The sequence below is a fragment of the Enhydra lutris genome, unplaced genomic scaffold, assembly GCF_002288905.1.
Source record: "Enhydra lutris kenyoni isolate GAN:26980312 unplaced genomic scaffold, ASM228890v2 scaffoldscaffold35, whole genome shotgun sequence".
Classification (NCBI taxonomy): domain Eukaryota; kingdom Metazoa; phylum Chordata; class Mammalia; order Carnivora; family Mustelidae; genus Enhydra; species Enhydra lutris.
Window position 1 is genome coordinate 4320355 of NW_019154119.1, and position 16519 is coordinate 4336873.

Sequence of the window (16519 nt, forward strand, 5' to 3'; positions counted from 1 at the left end):
CAAGTATCAAATGACCTCTTCGTACCTTTTTATTTACATGTTTTAAAAAACCATCTAATTCATCTTGTCTCCTTTTTTTAATCTTCTTATATGAACCAACTTTTTCTATAATTTTCTTCTGGAGAGGATGTGCGACATGGTCAACCCATCTTTTATGTAACATCTCTTTTCTCCTTGCCTTTAAGAAGTCATGATGTTGTAAATACTTATCTAGTTCCTAATAAACAGTGATGGAAGAGACAATTATCTTAAAGCTATGTTGTTCTAAACTTTAAACTCAATTACAGTCCTAAGAATAACCCACAAAGTCATTCATTAATTCAATCATTTATTTGGCTTCTACTGGGTGACACATACCATAATGGAAATAGTGAATAATACACAGACAGATTAGACAACATGCCTGCTCTCCCTAGAGAGACAGACTACAAAACAAATATACAAAACAATTGAGGGACAATATACCAAAATATACACACACACATGCTAAAAACAGAGACTCAGATACCTGCACATCGATGTTCATAGAACCATTATTCACAATAACCAAAAGGAAAAAATCCATCTACAGATGGATGTATAAATAAAATGTGGTATATACACAAAATGGATTATTAGACAGCCATAGGATGGAATGAAGTTTTAACACATGCTTCAAAATGGATGAATCTTGAAGACAATATGCTAAGTGAAATAAGCCAGACACACAAGGACAAATATTGTAGGATCCCACTTATTTGAAATTATTTAGAATAAGCAAATTCAGAAAGAGAAAATAAATTAGAGGTTACTAGAGGGACCTCTGGGGCAGAGGGGATGGGAATTCATTACTTAATGTGTATGAAGTTTTGGCTGGGATGATGAAAAAGTTTTAGAAATAGAAATAGATAATGGTGATGATTTCATGACATCCACCTATTTGGAAATAGTGATAATGGTTGTACAACATGTGAATGTAATTAATGTCACTGAACTGTACCTTTAAAAAGAAATGGTTAAAGATAGCAAAGTTATGTTATATATATTTTACCACAATGGGGAAAAAAGGACTAAATTTTTCTTTTTAATTCCTAGAGGGGGAGACATTTGGGATGGGCCTTAAAGAATGAAGAGTTGTATAGGAAGAGGAGGGATGAGAGAATGTGGAAGAGGCATATACAATGGAAGGAAAAAAAAAAAAAAGACAAGAGTGAAGAAGCAGGAGCACAGCACAACCTGGCCGAAACGGCAAGCAGCCCGCAGAGAAAATGACTGATTTAGGCTATAAACTAAAACTTCGTATCCAAAACGTATCTACCTCTCCCCTAGGAAATGAAATCATGTGATTGCTACAATCAACAACATGAAATTCAAAATCAACCAACCAACCAACCAACCAACCAACCAGGAACCCTAAGAGCTTCTCTAGGCTCTACCCGCCCCCCAGCTTCAGGTCATAGCAGTTTTCAATCATTCTTAATGAATAGCTCCTTTCCTTTTTAAACAATTCCAAAGAAAATTTTTCTTTACAGGTTACCCACTCCAGTGTTTACTCTACATGCACGTTCATCTTGTCTTATAATTAAGCCCATCCTCTTACAGTTAAAGCCTCCTTCCTACCTATGCATCCCTGAGTAATTATTGGTCAGTGCGTTCCAGTAACAGCTCTTAAAGCTCTTAATACACACTGACTCCACAGAAGTCCCACTAGATGAAAGCACAAGCTGGGGAAAACTCTTACAGAATCCCCACAAAGTATAAAAAGAGAAGTCGATTAAAACAATCTCAGAGATCGCTTAAGGTTAATCCTAGGGGCTAAGGAGTGTTTTCAATTCTATTTTCTCTATTTTTTAAAATTTGTATAATGATGATGTACTACATCTAAAATGGATAAACAAAATTTAATTTTTAATTGTGACACATTCCGTAGCCAATTCTTACCTTAATCACATAATTTTCTCTATATAATATTGATTGAATAGCTGCATCAGTATCTTCTTTAGCTAATGCCTAAAATGACAAAATGAAATTTTGAAAATCCAATCTTAAAAATAAAATTATTGGGGTACCTGGGTGGCGCAGTCAGTTAAGCATCCGACTCAGTTTTGGCTCAGGTCATGATCTCAGAGTCCTGAGACTGAGCTCCATGTCAGGCTCTGCACTCTGTGTGGAGTCACGTTCAGTTTTTTTCTTCATCTTCCTCTGCCCCTCCCCACCCCATTCTAAAAAAAAAAAAAAAATTTAAATCATATTATTAATACTATCTGGACTTACTTTTATGTGACAGACATATCCCTGGAAAGTTCCCTGTAAATACAATTTTTCTACTTCAAATCAGATCATCAAGTACTTTTTTTTTCCTGTAAGACTTTTTATTTATTTATGTGTGAGAGACAGAAAGCACGAGAGGGGCGAGGGTCAGAGGGAGAAGCAGACTCCCTACCAAGCCAGGAGCCTTCATCAGGTACTTCTTAAAGGGTGTTTGAATCTTTCCGTTATTTGCTTTAGCTCATTCAGGGGCAAAAAATAACTCAGATTACAGACATTTTGAGTTCCAGCATGGTCAAAATGACTTGCCCAGAGTTGCATGATAAGTAGAACCCATCTTTTTTTCACATTTCATAAAATGCTTTTACCTTTATAAATTAAAATAGAGGGGCGCCTGGGTGGCTCAGTGGGTTAAAGCCACTGCCTTTGGCTCAGGTCATGATCCCAGGGTCCTGGGATGGAGCCCCGCATCGGGCTCTCTGCTCAGCGGGGAGCCTGCTTCCTTCTCTCTCTCTCTGCCTGCCTCTCTGCTGACTTGTGATCTCTGTCTGTCAAATAAATAAATAAAATGTTTGAAAAAAAAAAAAGTTAAAATAGAATTAGGCCTCTATTTGAATTCATTCAGTCATTACTGAATTCTACTTTATTTAGTCATTACAGCTTCAAATATTAATAGATTTATTTATATACAAGTTGTATTTTCAGGGTTTTTTTGAAGATTTATTTATTTGTGAGAGAGTGCACATAAGCATGTTGGGGGTGGGGCGGTTTAGCAAATCCCAAGCAGAATCCTTGCAGAGCATAAAGTCCAAAGCAGAGCTCTATCTCACAATCCTGTGATCACGACCTAAAATCAAGAGTCAGACACTTAACCAACTGAGCCACCCAGGCATTCCACATTTTCAGATTTTAAAGCAACAGTCTTCACGAAATAGTTCATAACATTAATTTTTTCCACTTGCATAACAAATCTTCCATGAACACCCACCAGAAAATACAAGAGGCTGTAAACATGTCACTGAAATTGTACATTTAAAAATGGTCAAAAATAGGGGCGCCTGGGTGGCTCAGTGGGTTAAGCCTCTGCCTTCGGCTCAGGTCATGATCCCAGGGTCCTGGAATCGAGCCCCGCATCAGGCTCTCTGCTCAGCAGGGAGCCTGCTTCTCCCTCTCTCTCTGCCTGCCTCTCTGCCTACTTGTGATCTCTGTCAAATAAATAAATAAAATCTTTTTTAAAAAATGGTCACAATAGCAAACTTTGATGCTATATATCTTTTACCACAATGTAAATATGATTAATTTTTTTTAATTTCCTAGAGTGAGAGACATTTGGGATGGGCCTTTGAAATCTTCTGACAATTATACAAAAACAAAAAATTCTCAAATTATCAATCATTGGAAGTAGCAGTCTTCAATTCCACTACTCTTGTTTTCAGAACAGATGAGTAAAATCTCAAAACCCAAGAACTAACCTTCCCAAGGATGGTTAACACCCAGGAAATTAAGAGTCATGGGAGTTAGCCAAGAACTAGAAGCCCAGAAAATCCTGCACTGAGTCAGAATTTAAACTCAAGTAAAGGGGTGCGTGGGTGGCTCAGTTGGTTGAGTGACTGCCTTTGGCTCAGGTCATGGTCCCGGGGGTTATGAAATAGAGTCCTCACATCAGGCTCCCCACATCTGCTTCTCCCTCTCTTTCTGCCTGCCATTCCCTCTACCAGTGCTTGCTCTCTCTTGCTGTCAAATAAATGGATAAAATCTTTTTAAAAAATGATTTAGGGGTGCCTGGGTGGCTCAGTCATTAAGTGTCTGCCTTTGGCTCAGGTCATGATCCCAGGGTTCTGGGATCGAGCTCCACATCAGGCTCCCTGCTTGGTGGGAAGCCTGCTTCTCCCTCTCCCTCTGCTTGTGTTCCCTCTCTTGCTGTCTCTCTCTCTGTCAAGTGAATGAATGGAATCTTTAAAGTAAAAAAAAAAATTTTTTAATGATTTTTAAAAATTCATAAAAGGGGTGCCTGGGTGGCTCAGGTGGTTGGGTGTCTGCCTTGGTCTTGGGCTGTGATCTGCAGGTCCTGGGATTAAGCCCCACTTTGGGCTCCAGGCTGGGCAGGGAGTCTGCTTCTCCCTCTTCCTCTGTCTCTCCCCTGGTTTGTGCTCTGTCTGTCTGTCTGTCTCTCTCTCTCTCAAATGAATCAAATTGTTTTTAAAAAAATTAAAATTAAAAAAAAATCTTTTTAATTAAAAAAAAAACACCCCAGATTCATTTTCTTTGCTCTTTCTGTCTCATAGAGTTGCTATTCCTGGCAAATCTGTTGTTCTCAAAACCAATATGGGTACTGAATTAATATTCTAGACAAAAATATAAAAAACAATCTGAAGATGCTGGAGACTGACCAAAAGCAGAGAGAAACAAGAATGTAATCAACTCTCAGAAAAAGACCGTAACATTGGTAGAAGTTTTAAGTTTTTATGGACTTTTGTCTAAGAGCAGGCCTCCATCAGAGCTAAAGGTGAGATCTCAAACTCAGAAACAAGAAGTTTTACAGAATTCAAGAATTAGAAGACAGGGGGACCTGGCTGGTCAGTCAGAGGAGCATGCAACTCTTGATCTCAGGGTTGTGAATTTGAGCCCCATGTTGAGTGCAGAGATTACTAAAAAAAGATAGACTTTAAAAAAGAAGAAGAAAAAAAAAAAGAATTAGAAGACAGAGTTCAGAGCAATCATAGGAGCTGGAAAGTCAAAGGTGAAATACCTGAAACAAGAAAGCTGTAGAGGAGATGCCACCAATTTTACAAATTAACTAACCAAATCCCTGGCAGATTCTTGAACTATGTATGTACAAGGCAAACTCCTTTGGAAAACAGTCTGGCAGTTTCATAAAAAAGTTAAATTTGGGGCACCTGGGTGGCTCAGTCTATTAGATGTCTGCCTTCAGCTCACATCGTGATTCCAGGGTCCTGGGATTGAGCCCCATATCCAGCTCCCTGCTCAGTGGGAATCCTCCTTCTCCATCTTCCACTACCCCTGCTTATATTCCCTCTCTTACCATCTCTCTCTCTGGGTCGAATAAATAAATAAAATATTTTTTTAAAAAGTTAAATTCACTTATTACATGACCCAGTCATCCCACAACTAGATACCCAGGAGAAACGAAAGCATATGTCCATGTAAATTCATGTACATGAGTATTCCTAACAGCTTTATTTGTAATAGCCAAAAAATGCAAATGACCCAAATTTCCATCAGCAGGATGGACAAACTAGGATACACAGCACTCAACCAAAAAATAAAAAAAAAGGGAATGAAGTACTGATACATGCCACAACATGAATGAATTGCAAAATAATTATGGTGCGTGAAAGAAACCAGATAAAGGGAATACATGCTGTTTAAGATTACATCTGTATAAAATTTTTATAAATGCTAAACAAATGTAGTGACAGAAAGCAAATCAGTGGTTGCCTTGAGGGTTGGCACGGAGGGAAGGATAACAAAAGGGACACAGTAGAAGGAAACTTCGGGAACACTGAATATGTTCATTCTCTTGATTGTGGTGATAGTTTCACATGTGGGAACACATCAAAATTTATCAAACTGTACACTTCAAATATATGCAGCTTACTGCATATCAGTTATAACTTAATGAAGTGGTTTAGAAAAAAATTACAATAGTTTTTAAAAACGCAAAGTGTTAAAAGTGCTTCAGGACAAATTTTATAACTGCTATATGGAAAACGTAATCATTTGCCTATGATTCCACCTTAAAAAGCAAGTAAATGAATAGCAAACAAAAGTTAGTAGAACGAATGGAATAATAAAGAGCAGAAATTAAATATAAAACATAGGAAAAAATATTAAGCACAAGCCACATCTCAGTACAACTACCCAAATACAAACTTCAAAATGCCATACTACCGTTACCTCCATAAAAGAAAGTGGCTGTGGTTCAAACCATTCTTTCGATCTCTTGGGCTTGTGAAGCTTGTCAGTTAACTGATCATCACTGTCTAAATTTCTCATTGTGGTCACAAAAAATAGAGCCCCTAGGGAAACTAAAAAAATTGAGCTTATTTAGTAATGAGAATTCACAGTCCTGCTTTCTCTTTTGCTTAATTAACAATCCTCGCGACCACGAAGGGTGTGGAACAGATTCTGAATTAGTAGCCACCCACACTTTCCCTAGTAAGAGGCCTTCACCATCGTTTTTTATTAGGTCTTCAGAACCACCGTCTTTTAAGCAGGGGAGGTTCTCACTGGACTGACGCCAGCAACCCCGGAATTCCAGGCTCTTTCCAAGTCCTTCTACCACACAGCCCGTTCCAGCCGGCGTGGCAATTACCAGACAGGCCTCTAGGGGTCGCACTGCAGTTTTCCTGACTCAGGACCGCGAACCCAGGGAGTTGCAACTTTCTGGCTACTGAGGCCCACGCGAGGGGCTTAGTAGAGAGGGAGGGGCTTTCACAAAAATTTGTGTCCTCAAGTTCTAGGACGCCCAAAGCACCCCCCCACACACACACACCACCACCACCACCACCCCCCGCCCGCCGATCGTCACCTGAGGGGGATGTCATTAGGGCTTGCGCCCGTTGTAGACCTACAGGACCCACCACCCCGTCCCTTTCCTCCCATCCCGTCAACAAGATTAGTGCCTGCTCCGCCCGGCCTGGCAGGAAAGCTGCAGACCACCCAGGTACCTCAGCTCCCTTCCCAAGCACGCGAGGGGTCCTGCCCCAAGGCCCACGGCCCCGCAGTGGTCGACTGCGACAGGAGAATGCGCCCCCAGGGCCTGCGGGCCCGTCAGCTTGGGCCCGTCGCCTCGGAATGACAGAACGTTCGAGTCCAGTGTTTACTTGACGTAGCCCCCCGCAACCCCTGCGCCGCCACAGACGACAAGCTAGAACCCCACCAGCCACCACTGTGACCCCGAGCACAGAGCAACTGCGCTCCCGAGCCCAGCCCCGCGGAGAAATAACTGGGTACCCGGGTTGGGGCGCTGGTGGGCGGGTCGGAGGTAGCGAACCACACCGAAGCGCTTCTCGGTGACGGGCAGATATTGCAGCCAATAGCTAGGCACGTCGCCTTTCCGTCCCGCCTTCCCCCGCGCCCGTTGACGGGCCGCCGCTCCGCTCCTTTCCGAGAGCCGTTTTGCGTTCTGCTCACGCTTGGACCATCGCCGTCCCCTAAGCACTCTGTGCGTCTTCCCAGCCAACACAACTGGACGTTAAACACCCCCTCCCTCGCCTCCAGTCCTTCTTCAGGGACCCCCCCCCCACCCCCACCTTCGGCCCCGTGGCCTAAACCACTGCGCAGGGAGTGGCCGGAAAGGGCACTTAAGGCTTAAGTATCCCGTAAGGACTAGTATTTGTGGAGGTTGTCCTTATGAAGAAGGCCCAAATGCGGAAAAGGCCGCTTTAAACGCGTTAAATCCTCTGGTTCAGTGCCCATAGTTCGCGGGGATGCTGGTCAGGGGTAAGGACCCGCTGATCTCACTGACCCTTGTTAACTTAGATCCCACAGGTGTTTGGGTTTGGGTTTATAATCTCGGGTAACTCTGGAGCAAACCGTTGGTATAACTAGAAAATTGTGAGCAGTGATTTTTCCAAACTCAATAACCTGCTGTATGAATTGCGATTTTCTAGGATTCTATTTTCCTCTTTGAATATTGGTGGCTATTACATGATGGACCACCATTTTCACCACTTCCAAAGTGCACGCGCTGAAAACTGTCCAAAGTGTCTAAGGAGACTTGTATTCGCAGGCCTTTCCAAAGCTAGCCAGTGAGTCGTTTCAACTGTAGTTCCCCTTTTCAGAGCGGAGGGAGCATGAGCCATCTGCAGAACTTACTGTTGGATACCCTTCTGGGAACAAAGCATGTTGACAGTGCAGCGCTCATCAAGCTCCAAGAACGAAGCTTGTGTGTAGCATCACCAGGATTTAGTGTAAGGAAAAGCAAGTTTGGGCATAAGCTTTTTTTTTTTTTAAGGATATATATATATATATATATATATATTTACTTATTTGTTTATTTATTTATTTATTTATTTGACAGAAAGAGACACAGGGAGGGAACACAAGCAAGGGGAAGTGGGAGAGGGAGAAGCAGGCTCCAACCCAGGACCCTGGGATCATGACCTGAGCCGAAACGCAGACGCTTAATTAACCAACTGAGCCACCCAGGCACCCCAGGCATAAGCATTTTATCAAAAGTTTTTCTGTAAAGAGCCATAGTAAACATTTTAGATTTCTGGGCCATGTGGCCTGAGTCACAACTACACAACCACTATGCAGTTTGAGTGGGAAAACAGGCATACATAAAAGAATGGGTGTGACCATGTTCCAACAAATCTTTATTTATGAACAGTGACATTTGAATTTCATGCAACTTTTACATATCACAAAATATTATTCTATTGCTTTTTTCCAATGACTTAAAAAGGTAAAAACTATTCTTAGTTTGCAGGCCTACAAAAACAGACAGTGGGCCAAATTTGGCCAGCTTGCCATAGTTTGCCCACTCATACTCTATTTAACTTCTGCAGATAATGCCTCATGACGTTCGAACACTTGTGAATGGATTCGCCAAGAACCCTTTGCAAACTAGAAGAGAAGGATTGTATTTCAAGGAAAAGGACTACAAATGTATCCGGGCTGATGACTATTCACTTTATGCTAAGAATGTGAGTGTTCACAATTTGAAGACAGCTAGGTAAAAAACCTTGAGAAAAGAATTTGATTCCAATCTGCTGTGTCCCCTGATCCCATTTATAAAACAACCTAACCCCATCACTGCAGTGACAATGTCTGAGACAGCAGTCTAGTATTTAGGTAGACATGCGTAAAATAAAGTAGGAACAGGGAGCCTACTTGAGAAACATTCATTCCAAAATCTATCAACAGAAACTTGCCTGAAGTATCTCTTTTCACTACTCTATACGCTACATGCTCCTTTTAAAAAAGAAAGAAAGAAAGAAAGAAAAAGAAAGAAAGAAAGAAAGAAAAAAAACATTCTTATGCTTAAAACCTCTCCTAGCTCTATTGCCTATAGGGAAATAAGAAGATAAAATTCACATTTACTGGATGGCCTATCTTGTGGGTTAAGCACACTTCATCTGCATTCTAAAGTAGCCTCGTTTTACTGGAACAAGTAAACAGAGAATTCGCAAGGTTAAGTAAGTCTTCTTTAGTCATGCTGCAGGAAATGCACGTGCTGGGATTCAAGCCCAGACATGTCCAATTCCAAAATCTATTACTTTCTCATTTTTAAAAAATATTTTATTGGGGCACCTGGGTGGCTCAGTAGGTTGAGTGTCTGCCTTCTGCTTGGGTCTTGATTCCAGGGTCCTGGGATTGAGGCCCCTGTCGGGCTCCCTGATCGGCAGAGAGCGGGCTTCTCCCTCTCCCTTTGCCTGCCATTCTGCCTACTTGTGCTCTTTCCCTATCTCTCTGTCAAATAAATAAATGAAATCTAAAAAAAAAAAAAAAAAAAAAAGATTTATTTATTTGACAGAGAGAGACACAGATAGCCAGAGAGCGTGAGCAGGGAGAAGGAAAAGCAGACTCCCGGGGGACTCCCACTGAGCAGGGAGCCTGACACAGGGCTTGATCCCAGCACTCTGGGATCATGACCTGAGCTGAAGGCAGACGTGCCACCCAGGCGCCCCTGTTATATCAGTTGTTCTCACTGGGATGGGGTATATTCCAGTCAGTGGAACTTTTTCAAAATACACATGCTGTTATTACAAGTCTGAAATTTTTTGAGCAAAGACAACTAAATTAGTGGGAAAAAAAGTGAAGAGTCCAAAACCAGATATGAGTGCATGGAAGTAAAAAAATGGCACAAAATGTGACTGGAATGTAATTGCTAGTCCTGTGACTAGAACTGAAAGAAGGGCATTCTGTTTTACTCTTATCCAGGAAAACACGGGTGTGGTTGTTGTGAAGACCCATCTATATCTTCTGGTGGCAACTTACACTGAAGGCATGTATCCTAGTGTCTGTGTGGAAGCCACAGAGAAGCTGGGTAAGTTTGTCTCCCCATGCCTGTCTTTGTTCCCTCTGACAAAGATCTGACTGCCAGTCACTGAGAGCCAATACAAACCACGCAGGGTAGAAGGGAGGGATTTATTGGAAGGATACTGGGTTACTTACAGATTCACTGGAACAATGGAGTGGAACTGAGCCACAGTGAAAATGGACTCCAGGGACAGGAATACTGCTAGAATGCTTCTCTAGTCTCTGTTTCTAAGAGGGTCAGTTTTGTTCCGTCCCATAGCAAAGCCTTCTTTCCTGGCTGGTCTCATGGCCAAGCCTCACATCGTGCCTCTTAATTTCTTTTAAGACCCTGATTTGACAAGTCTTGGGTCATATGGTTTCCCCCTATATCAGTCATTCCACACTCCCCCACCATCTATTAGCTGTTGGGGGGCTAAGGGTGAGTAAGGCAGCAGGGTTTAAAAAAAAAAAAAAAAAAGTAAAACCAGAAATTTAGCCTCTGGGGGTCACTCTATGTAAAGGGCCCTTTCCAGGAAAAGAAATTACTGAGCCCTGCAGCTACCTAGTTGAGGTCTACTGCATTCCCCCTCCATGTCTTTATGTCTTTGAATGAAGATCTAATGTACGACTAACTGGAAAATTGTATCTATGAAAGTTGAGTTTAATGACAATAAATTATGTTTTAGATTTTTTTTAATTTTTTTTTTAATAAACATATAATGTATTATTAGCCCCAGGGGTACAGGTCTGTGAATCGCCAGGTTTACACACTTCACAGCACTCACCATAGCACATACCCTCCCCAATGTCCATAACCCCACCACCCTCTTCCTACACCCCTCCCCCCGGCCACCCTGTTTGTTTTGTGACATTAAGAGTCTCTTTTGGTTTGTCTCTCTCCCGATCCCATCTTGTTTCATTTATTCTTTTTCCTACCCCCCAAACCCCCCACGTTGCATCTCCACTACCTCATATCAGGGGGATCATATGATAGTTGTCTTTCTCCGATTGACTTATTTCGCTAAGCATAATACCCTCTAGTTCCATCCACGTCGTCGCAAATGGCAAGATTTCATTTCTTTTGATGGCTGCATAGTATGTTTTAGATTTTTTAATGTAAACTTAAATTCCTAAAAAAAAAAAAAATTGCTAGAGTTGCTTGAACACTCCTTTGAGATAGTAGAAGCCCCCACTTCTACTAGTGAGGAAAGCAGCCATTCTTTCAACAAATATTCAGTGATGATCTCTTATGGGTCCTATACTATCCTAATAAAGCAAGAAAGTCAAAGCTGTAAACAGATAGAGTCTCTACCTTCCATACCTCTATACATGTTGTCCTATCTGTAGTGTCCCTTTCTGTCCCTGCCCTTTCACATCCAGTTGTCACATTTTTTTTCTAAAGATTTATTTATTTATGTGAGAGAGAGAAATCATGAGCAGGGGGGAAGGGTAGAGGGAAAAGCAGACTCCTCGCTAAGCAGAGAGTGAGATGTAGGACTCAGTCCCAGGACCCTGAGATCACAACCCCAGCCAAAAGCAAATGCTTGACCGACTGAGCCACCCAGGGGCCCTTAGTTGTCAAATGCTTAACATCATTGAAGATGCAAGTGAAATCTTCAGCTTCTCTCCACTATGCTACCTATTTTATGCATACGCTTATTACTAGAGTTCTTTTTTATTGTTAGAGCCACTAGAGTTGTTTGTTTACCTGGACTGTGAGCCCCTAGAAGATAAGAATTGTGTTTTAATCTCCTGTCTCTGGTACCTAAGAGTGTCTACTGTTGAGTAGGTAATTAATACATGTTTGATGAACAAATAAATGAGTGACCTCTGCCTAGCAGAATCAGGGAAGTCTCCAAAGAAATGAATCTTAAAAAATTAACTGAGAAGTACCATCACTGAAAAAAATACACACATAAATGTATGTATGCAGAGACCTTCCCAGTTGTTAACAGTTTCCTGACATGGAATGTCATAAACCATGCTACATAGCTGGCAATAAGGTATTCTAAGAGTGAATAGGACAGGACACAACTTTGGAAGCATCTAATAGAAGGAGTGAACTCCAACCTGGGAGAAACAGGCAATTGCAATACCAAGGACCTTTTCTGAGCAAGTGTCCAAAGTTTGAGGGAGGTTCAGTTTCAACAGACTAGGGCTGGAGCAGGAAGACAAAATGGAGACCTATAGAGTGGGGCTAATTATCTAATTAAAGGTATTCAGAAAATGAGGCTAGGAAAATGGGCAATTAGGCTGTCAAGAGGCTAGAATCTGTCCTTTCAGCCTGGGCCCAGGGCTAATTCCCCAGGTCTCCTTTGGAGACCAGGGAAGTTATCTGACCACTGTAAAGTTGATTCTGTGGCTGGCAGTAAAGGTTGAGACTCCTGTTAGGACCACAAAAGGCTCCAAAGAGTGTACTGGTTAGAAGGAGATAGCTGGAATCATGCTACTAAAATCCCACTGCTCCGGAAGGGCTGGGCTGATCTTGGAAGTGGCTGGATTGTCATGAGGGATGGTTGAGGCTGAAACCTACTCAGGAGCCAGTTACTTGTCTCGTTACTTCTGTTTCCTTCACTTGTTTTTCTCATAATTGTGTTTCTGTCAAAAAATTCTACATGATAATTACAGAAAATTTAAGAAACAGAGAATTATGGCTATTTAAAAATGTTTTATTATGAAAGATTCTAGGAGATATATGTATGTTTGAGAGCAGGGAGTGAGTCTTAACTATTCAGTCATTCTTGTATCTCCAGAATCTAGCACATGGTAGTCACTTCCAATGTCTGTGGAATAAATATAATGAAACACTTTGTGGTGATAATTTGTTGCTCACAAGTAACAACCATGTTCTTTTCCTTTTCAGGAGAATATCTAAGAAGAAAAGGAAATTAAGTCATCAGAGGACTATGAAAGACAGCTGTCATTATTTTAAGAAATAGATCCTAAAGAAAAAAAATCATGCCTTCTTTTGTGGTTGAAAACACTAGGAAGAAGATACTAAAGAGGAAGAATGAGTTAAGGGAGCAATTTTTCTTATTTCAAGAGATCTTCTTTTTTAATTGGAATTCTTTGATAAGCTATACTTGGTTTGTTTAAGTGTTGGTCATTGACATGAGTATGAGAAACCTGCTATCTGCCCAGGGCATATCTGTTGAGAGACTCCTCCCTGAGGGTCTTGTGCTCCCACACATCTTGCTGGGTATGCCAAGAATGCAAGACTCTAACAACTCTTCATCCAGGCCCTTTCTCGGGGTGATTTTGCAGGAAGAAACCTTGAACAAGGAGGTAATGCCTCCCTTCAGAACAAAGAGCAAAGTTTCTTACTGCTTACTATAAAAGAGGTAAGTTCCCTGAACTCAGAGCTGTAATGCCACTCACTACATATGTGACATCCATCTGGTCCACACCACCCCTGTAGGACTTGGGGAGAAGAGCAACACAAAAGCCACACTTTGGGCCACAAGTCAAGGTATTTAACGGACGTTCCATGCTCCCCACCACCTACAGGCATCTGATTTTGTTGAACATGGGGAAGGCCTTTCAAAAGTCAACTCAAAAGAATTTTTAAAGAATCAACTCAAAAAGATTTTTTACTCCATCTTCTTCACTTCCTCCTAGTCCTCACAACTTATTATGATTAATGAATGCGACCTTCTCCAGAAAGGGTTCATCTCCTCTTGGTCACTTACTGGGTGACCAGGACAATAAGGGTAGGGAGCTATAGAACCTATTTTGAAAATTCAGGATTCCACCCTGATCATTTCTGGGCATGATGCATCTTCCTTTCCCCTAACGGCAACTCCAGACCAACCTGGTTGGTACACTCTCAGGTACTCCTGAGGAGAGAACAGCTTACACCCCTGGCATCAAGTCTTAGACCTCTTGCAGTTCTTGACATGATCAAGCAGCAAAGTACAATTTTCTGAATTCCAAACACATGCTATCTGGGGCTCTCCATGTAGACCTGCCTATAGATTTTGGCATCAGTCCTCACTGATGGAATATCTCATTGAGATATTCCTCAATGGTTTCTCCTTGTAAATCAGCACATTGACATCATGTGGATTATATACTCAACTCTCCACATGCTGTCAAGCTGGGGTTTTGAGCCTGCAAAGCAGAAGGTCTGACTCTAGGTAATGTCTGAAGTGCTAGAGGCAATCATGAAGCCTCTTGCCTGCTCACCAGCTCTTCCTGGACACATGCCCACTGCACTGCTGGGATCCTCCTGGGGCCCTTTTTGTAAACCTCCTCAAGGCAAGTGTCTCACTGTCTAGAGACCTTCTATGCAGATCTGTCCAGTTACGTTCTGAAATTCTCATCACAAAGTTCCAACTAGGTCCAGATCTTCAGAGAGACCCACGAAAGTGACCCTTTGGTGGTAGCCAGAGTACTTGGAGAGGTTCCCAGGGACTAGATGATCTTCTGAAACAGTGGGGATCTCCAAATGAGGGAGATTTGTGTCCTGGTGATCCACAAACACTTTAGAATGGGCACACAGGTGCAAATGGGTTTAAGTGATTAATTTTTTTCCCAGATCCTCAATTTCCATATGTACTTGCCATGACTGAGGAGTCTCTCAGCTCTAGCTTCCCACCTGCCCTCCCCAAGCTCCCTTCCCCCAGGATAGAAAAGAAAGGGGTACTCTCATCCAGCCCCAATCTTACTGTGATGCTTGGCCTGGACTGCAAAACCTGCAGTGTGTGAGGGGAAGGAAAATTCTAAATATTTTTTAATGTCTTAAAATCCATCCTCTGTTGTCAAAAATCACACCATGGGGCGCCTGGGTGGCTCAGTGGGTTAAAGCCTCTGCCTTCAGCTCAGGTCATGATCCCAGGGTCCTGGGATCGAGCCCCACATCGGGCTCTCTGCTCAGCGGCGAGACTGCTTCTTCCTCTATCTCTCTGCCTGCCTCTCTGCCTACTTGTGATCTCTGTCTGTCAAATAAAATAAATAAAATCTTAAAAAAAAATCTTTAAAAAAAAATCACATCATATGTGAGGGAGAGATCCATGAGAATAAAGTAAAAAAAAGCATTAGTGAGACACAATGAAAATCTGTTCTTCATTTGTCTTAGGAAGGTTCTATGTCTTACCTATCTATTTTCTTAAAATTCAGAAGCAAGATGATTGTCATAGGACATGTATTAACAATGATTACTTGGCTTGAGACATGAGAAACCTTCTCTGATAGGAAGTAATTTTATTTGGCTGGTTATTTAACAAGAGGACTGGCTTTGCCAATAAGAACATCACAGAGGTTTTTTATAATTAATCTGCAGCTCCCAGATGTTAATGAAAATATATTTGAAGTATATGATGAGGTAGAAGGACTTGATTTTTAAAAATTATCTTAGCCTCTGAGAAACAAACTGAGGGTTTTGGAGGGGAAGGGGGTAGAGGGATGAGTGAGCCTGGTGGTGGATATCAAGGAAGGCACATATTGCACGGAGCACTGGGTGTGGTGCATAAACAATGAATCTTGGAACACTGAAAAAATTAAATTAATGTAGTTGGAAAAAAATTAAAAAATAAAAATTGTCTTAGCAAAACTGTATTGAAATTAACATTTTTACTTTCTGAATCCTTTGTGAGTATATCAATTTAAACAAGTGTCTCTAAGTGAAAAAACAGCAGCTATAATTGATAATCATTTGATAAATCTTCACAAAGTTTTGTTAGTATGACCCCCGATGCCAAGACCCCGAATGACACTTATGGCTGTATAACAAATCCTTAACAGGTTGAGTGGTTTTCACGTCTTTGCTTTCAACAAAATTGAAGAAAGACCTAATTAAGTTGCCAGCTCATAGATCACTGAAAATAATTTTCAATGATAGATCATTATATAGTTTTTAATCATATAACTCAGAGGTATTCAGAGAATTGGCTGACATTCCTATAATGAAATCTCTCTTTCCCATCTAATTTATGCAAATTACATTCCTCAGAGCTTGTCTATAAAAATGAAAAATAGGAAGAGAATTAATGTTGATCCCAGTCTCATTCTAGCAATGAGGAATATTCACCACAGACATAATTACTTGGAAAAATTCAACCCCACCAATGGTCATTAAGAGCTATCTTTCCAATAAAATTTTACTTTCCATGTTCAATAATTATTAATATTTCAAATAATACTTAAAATATAAAAATTCAAAATAATGTTTTGATCACTTGTGGACTAAGAATATTGTAATGATAATAAATCCAGAAGAAGTTGAACACTTAGAGCCCCGTGGTCACAGAAAATCACTTTTTAAATTACAGTACACATTTTTGTT

General features: G+C 41.1%; 2 protein-coding genes across 5 annotated transcripts in view; one reads left to right on the plus strand and one right to left on the minus strand.

The window, feature by feature from the left end:
- Window positions 1-7124, minus strand: part of LOC111154053 (protein FAM228B-like) — a 55381-nt gene extending 48257 nt beyond the window's left edge. For all 4 annotated transcript variants that reach the window (XR_002641053.1, XM_022513413.1, XM_022513412.1 and 1 more), the window contains exons 1-3: window positions 6166-7124; window positions 1921-1989; window positions 26-217 (exon numbers count right to left, since the gene is read on the minus strand). Coding sequence is in view for 3 of the 4 variants with exons in the window: in XM_022513413.1 (XP_022369121.1) it covers window positions 26-217; window positions 1921-1989; window positions 6166-6264 (360 nt within the window). In the remaining variant the exon portion in view is untranslated. The remainder of the gene's footprint in view (window positions 1-25; window positions 218-1920; window positions 1990-6165) is intronic.
- Window positions 7125-8066: 942 nt separating this feature from the next.
- LOC111154122 (profilin family member 4) lies at window positions 8067-14894 on the plus strand. Its single transcript, XM_022513525.1, has 4 exons — window positions 8067-8183; window positions 8784-8921; window positions 10159-10264; window positions 13100-14894. The coding sequence occupies exons 1-4, from the start codon at window positions 8067-8069 to the stop codon at window positions 13126-13128; spliced, it is 390 nt and encodes a 129-aa protein (XP_022369233.1). The 3' UTR covers window positions 13129-14894.
- The last annotated feature ends 1625 nt before the right edge of the window (window positions 14895-16519 follow it).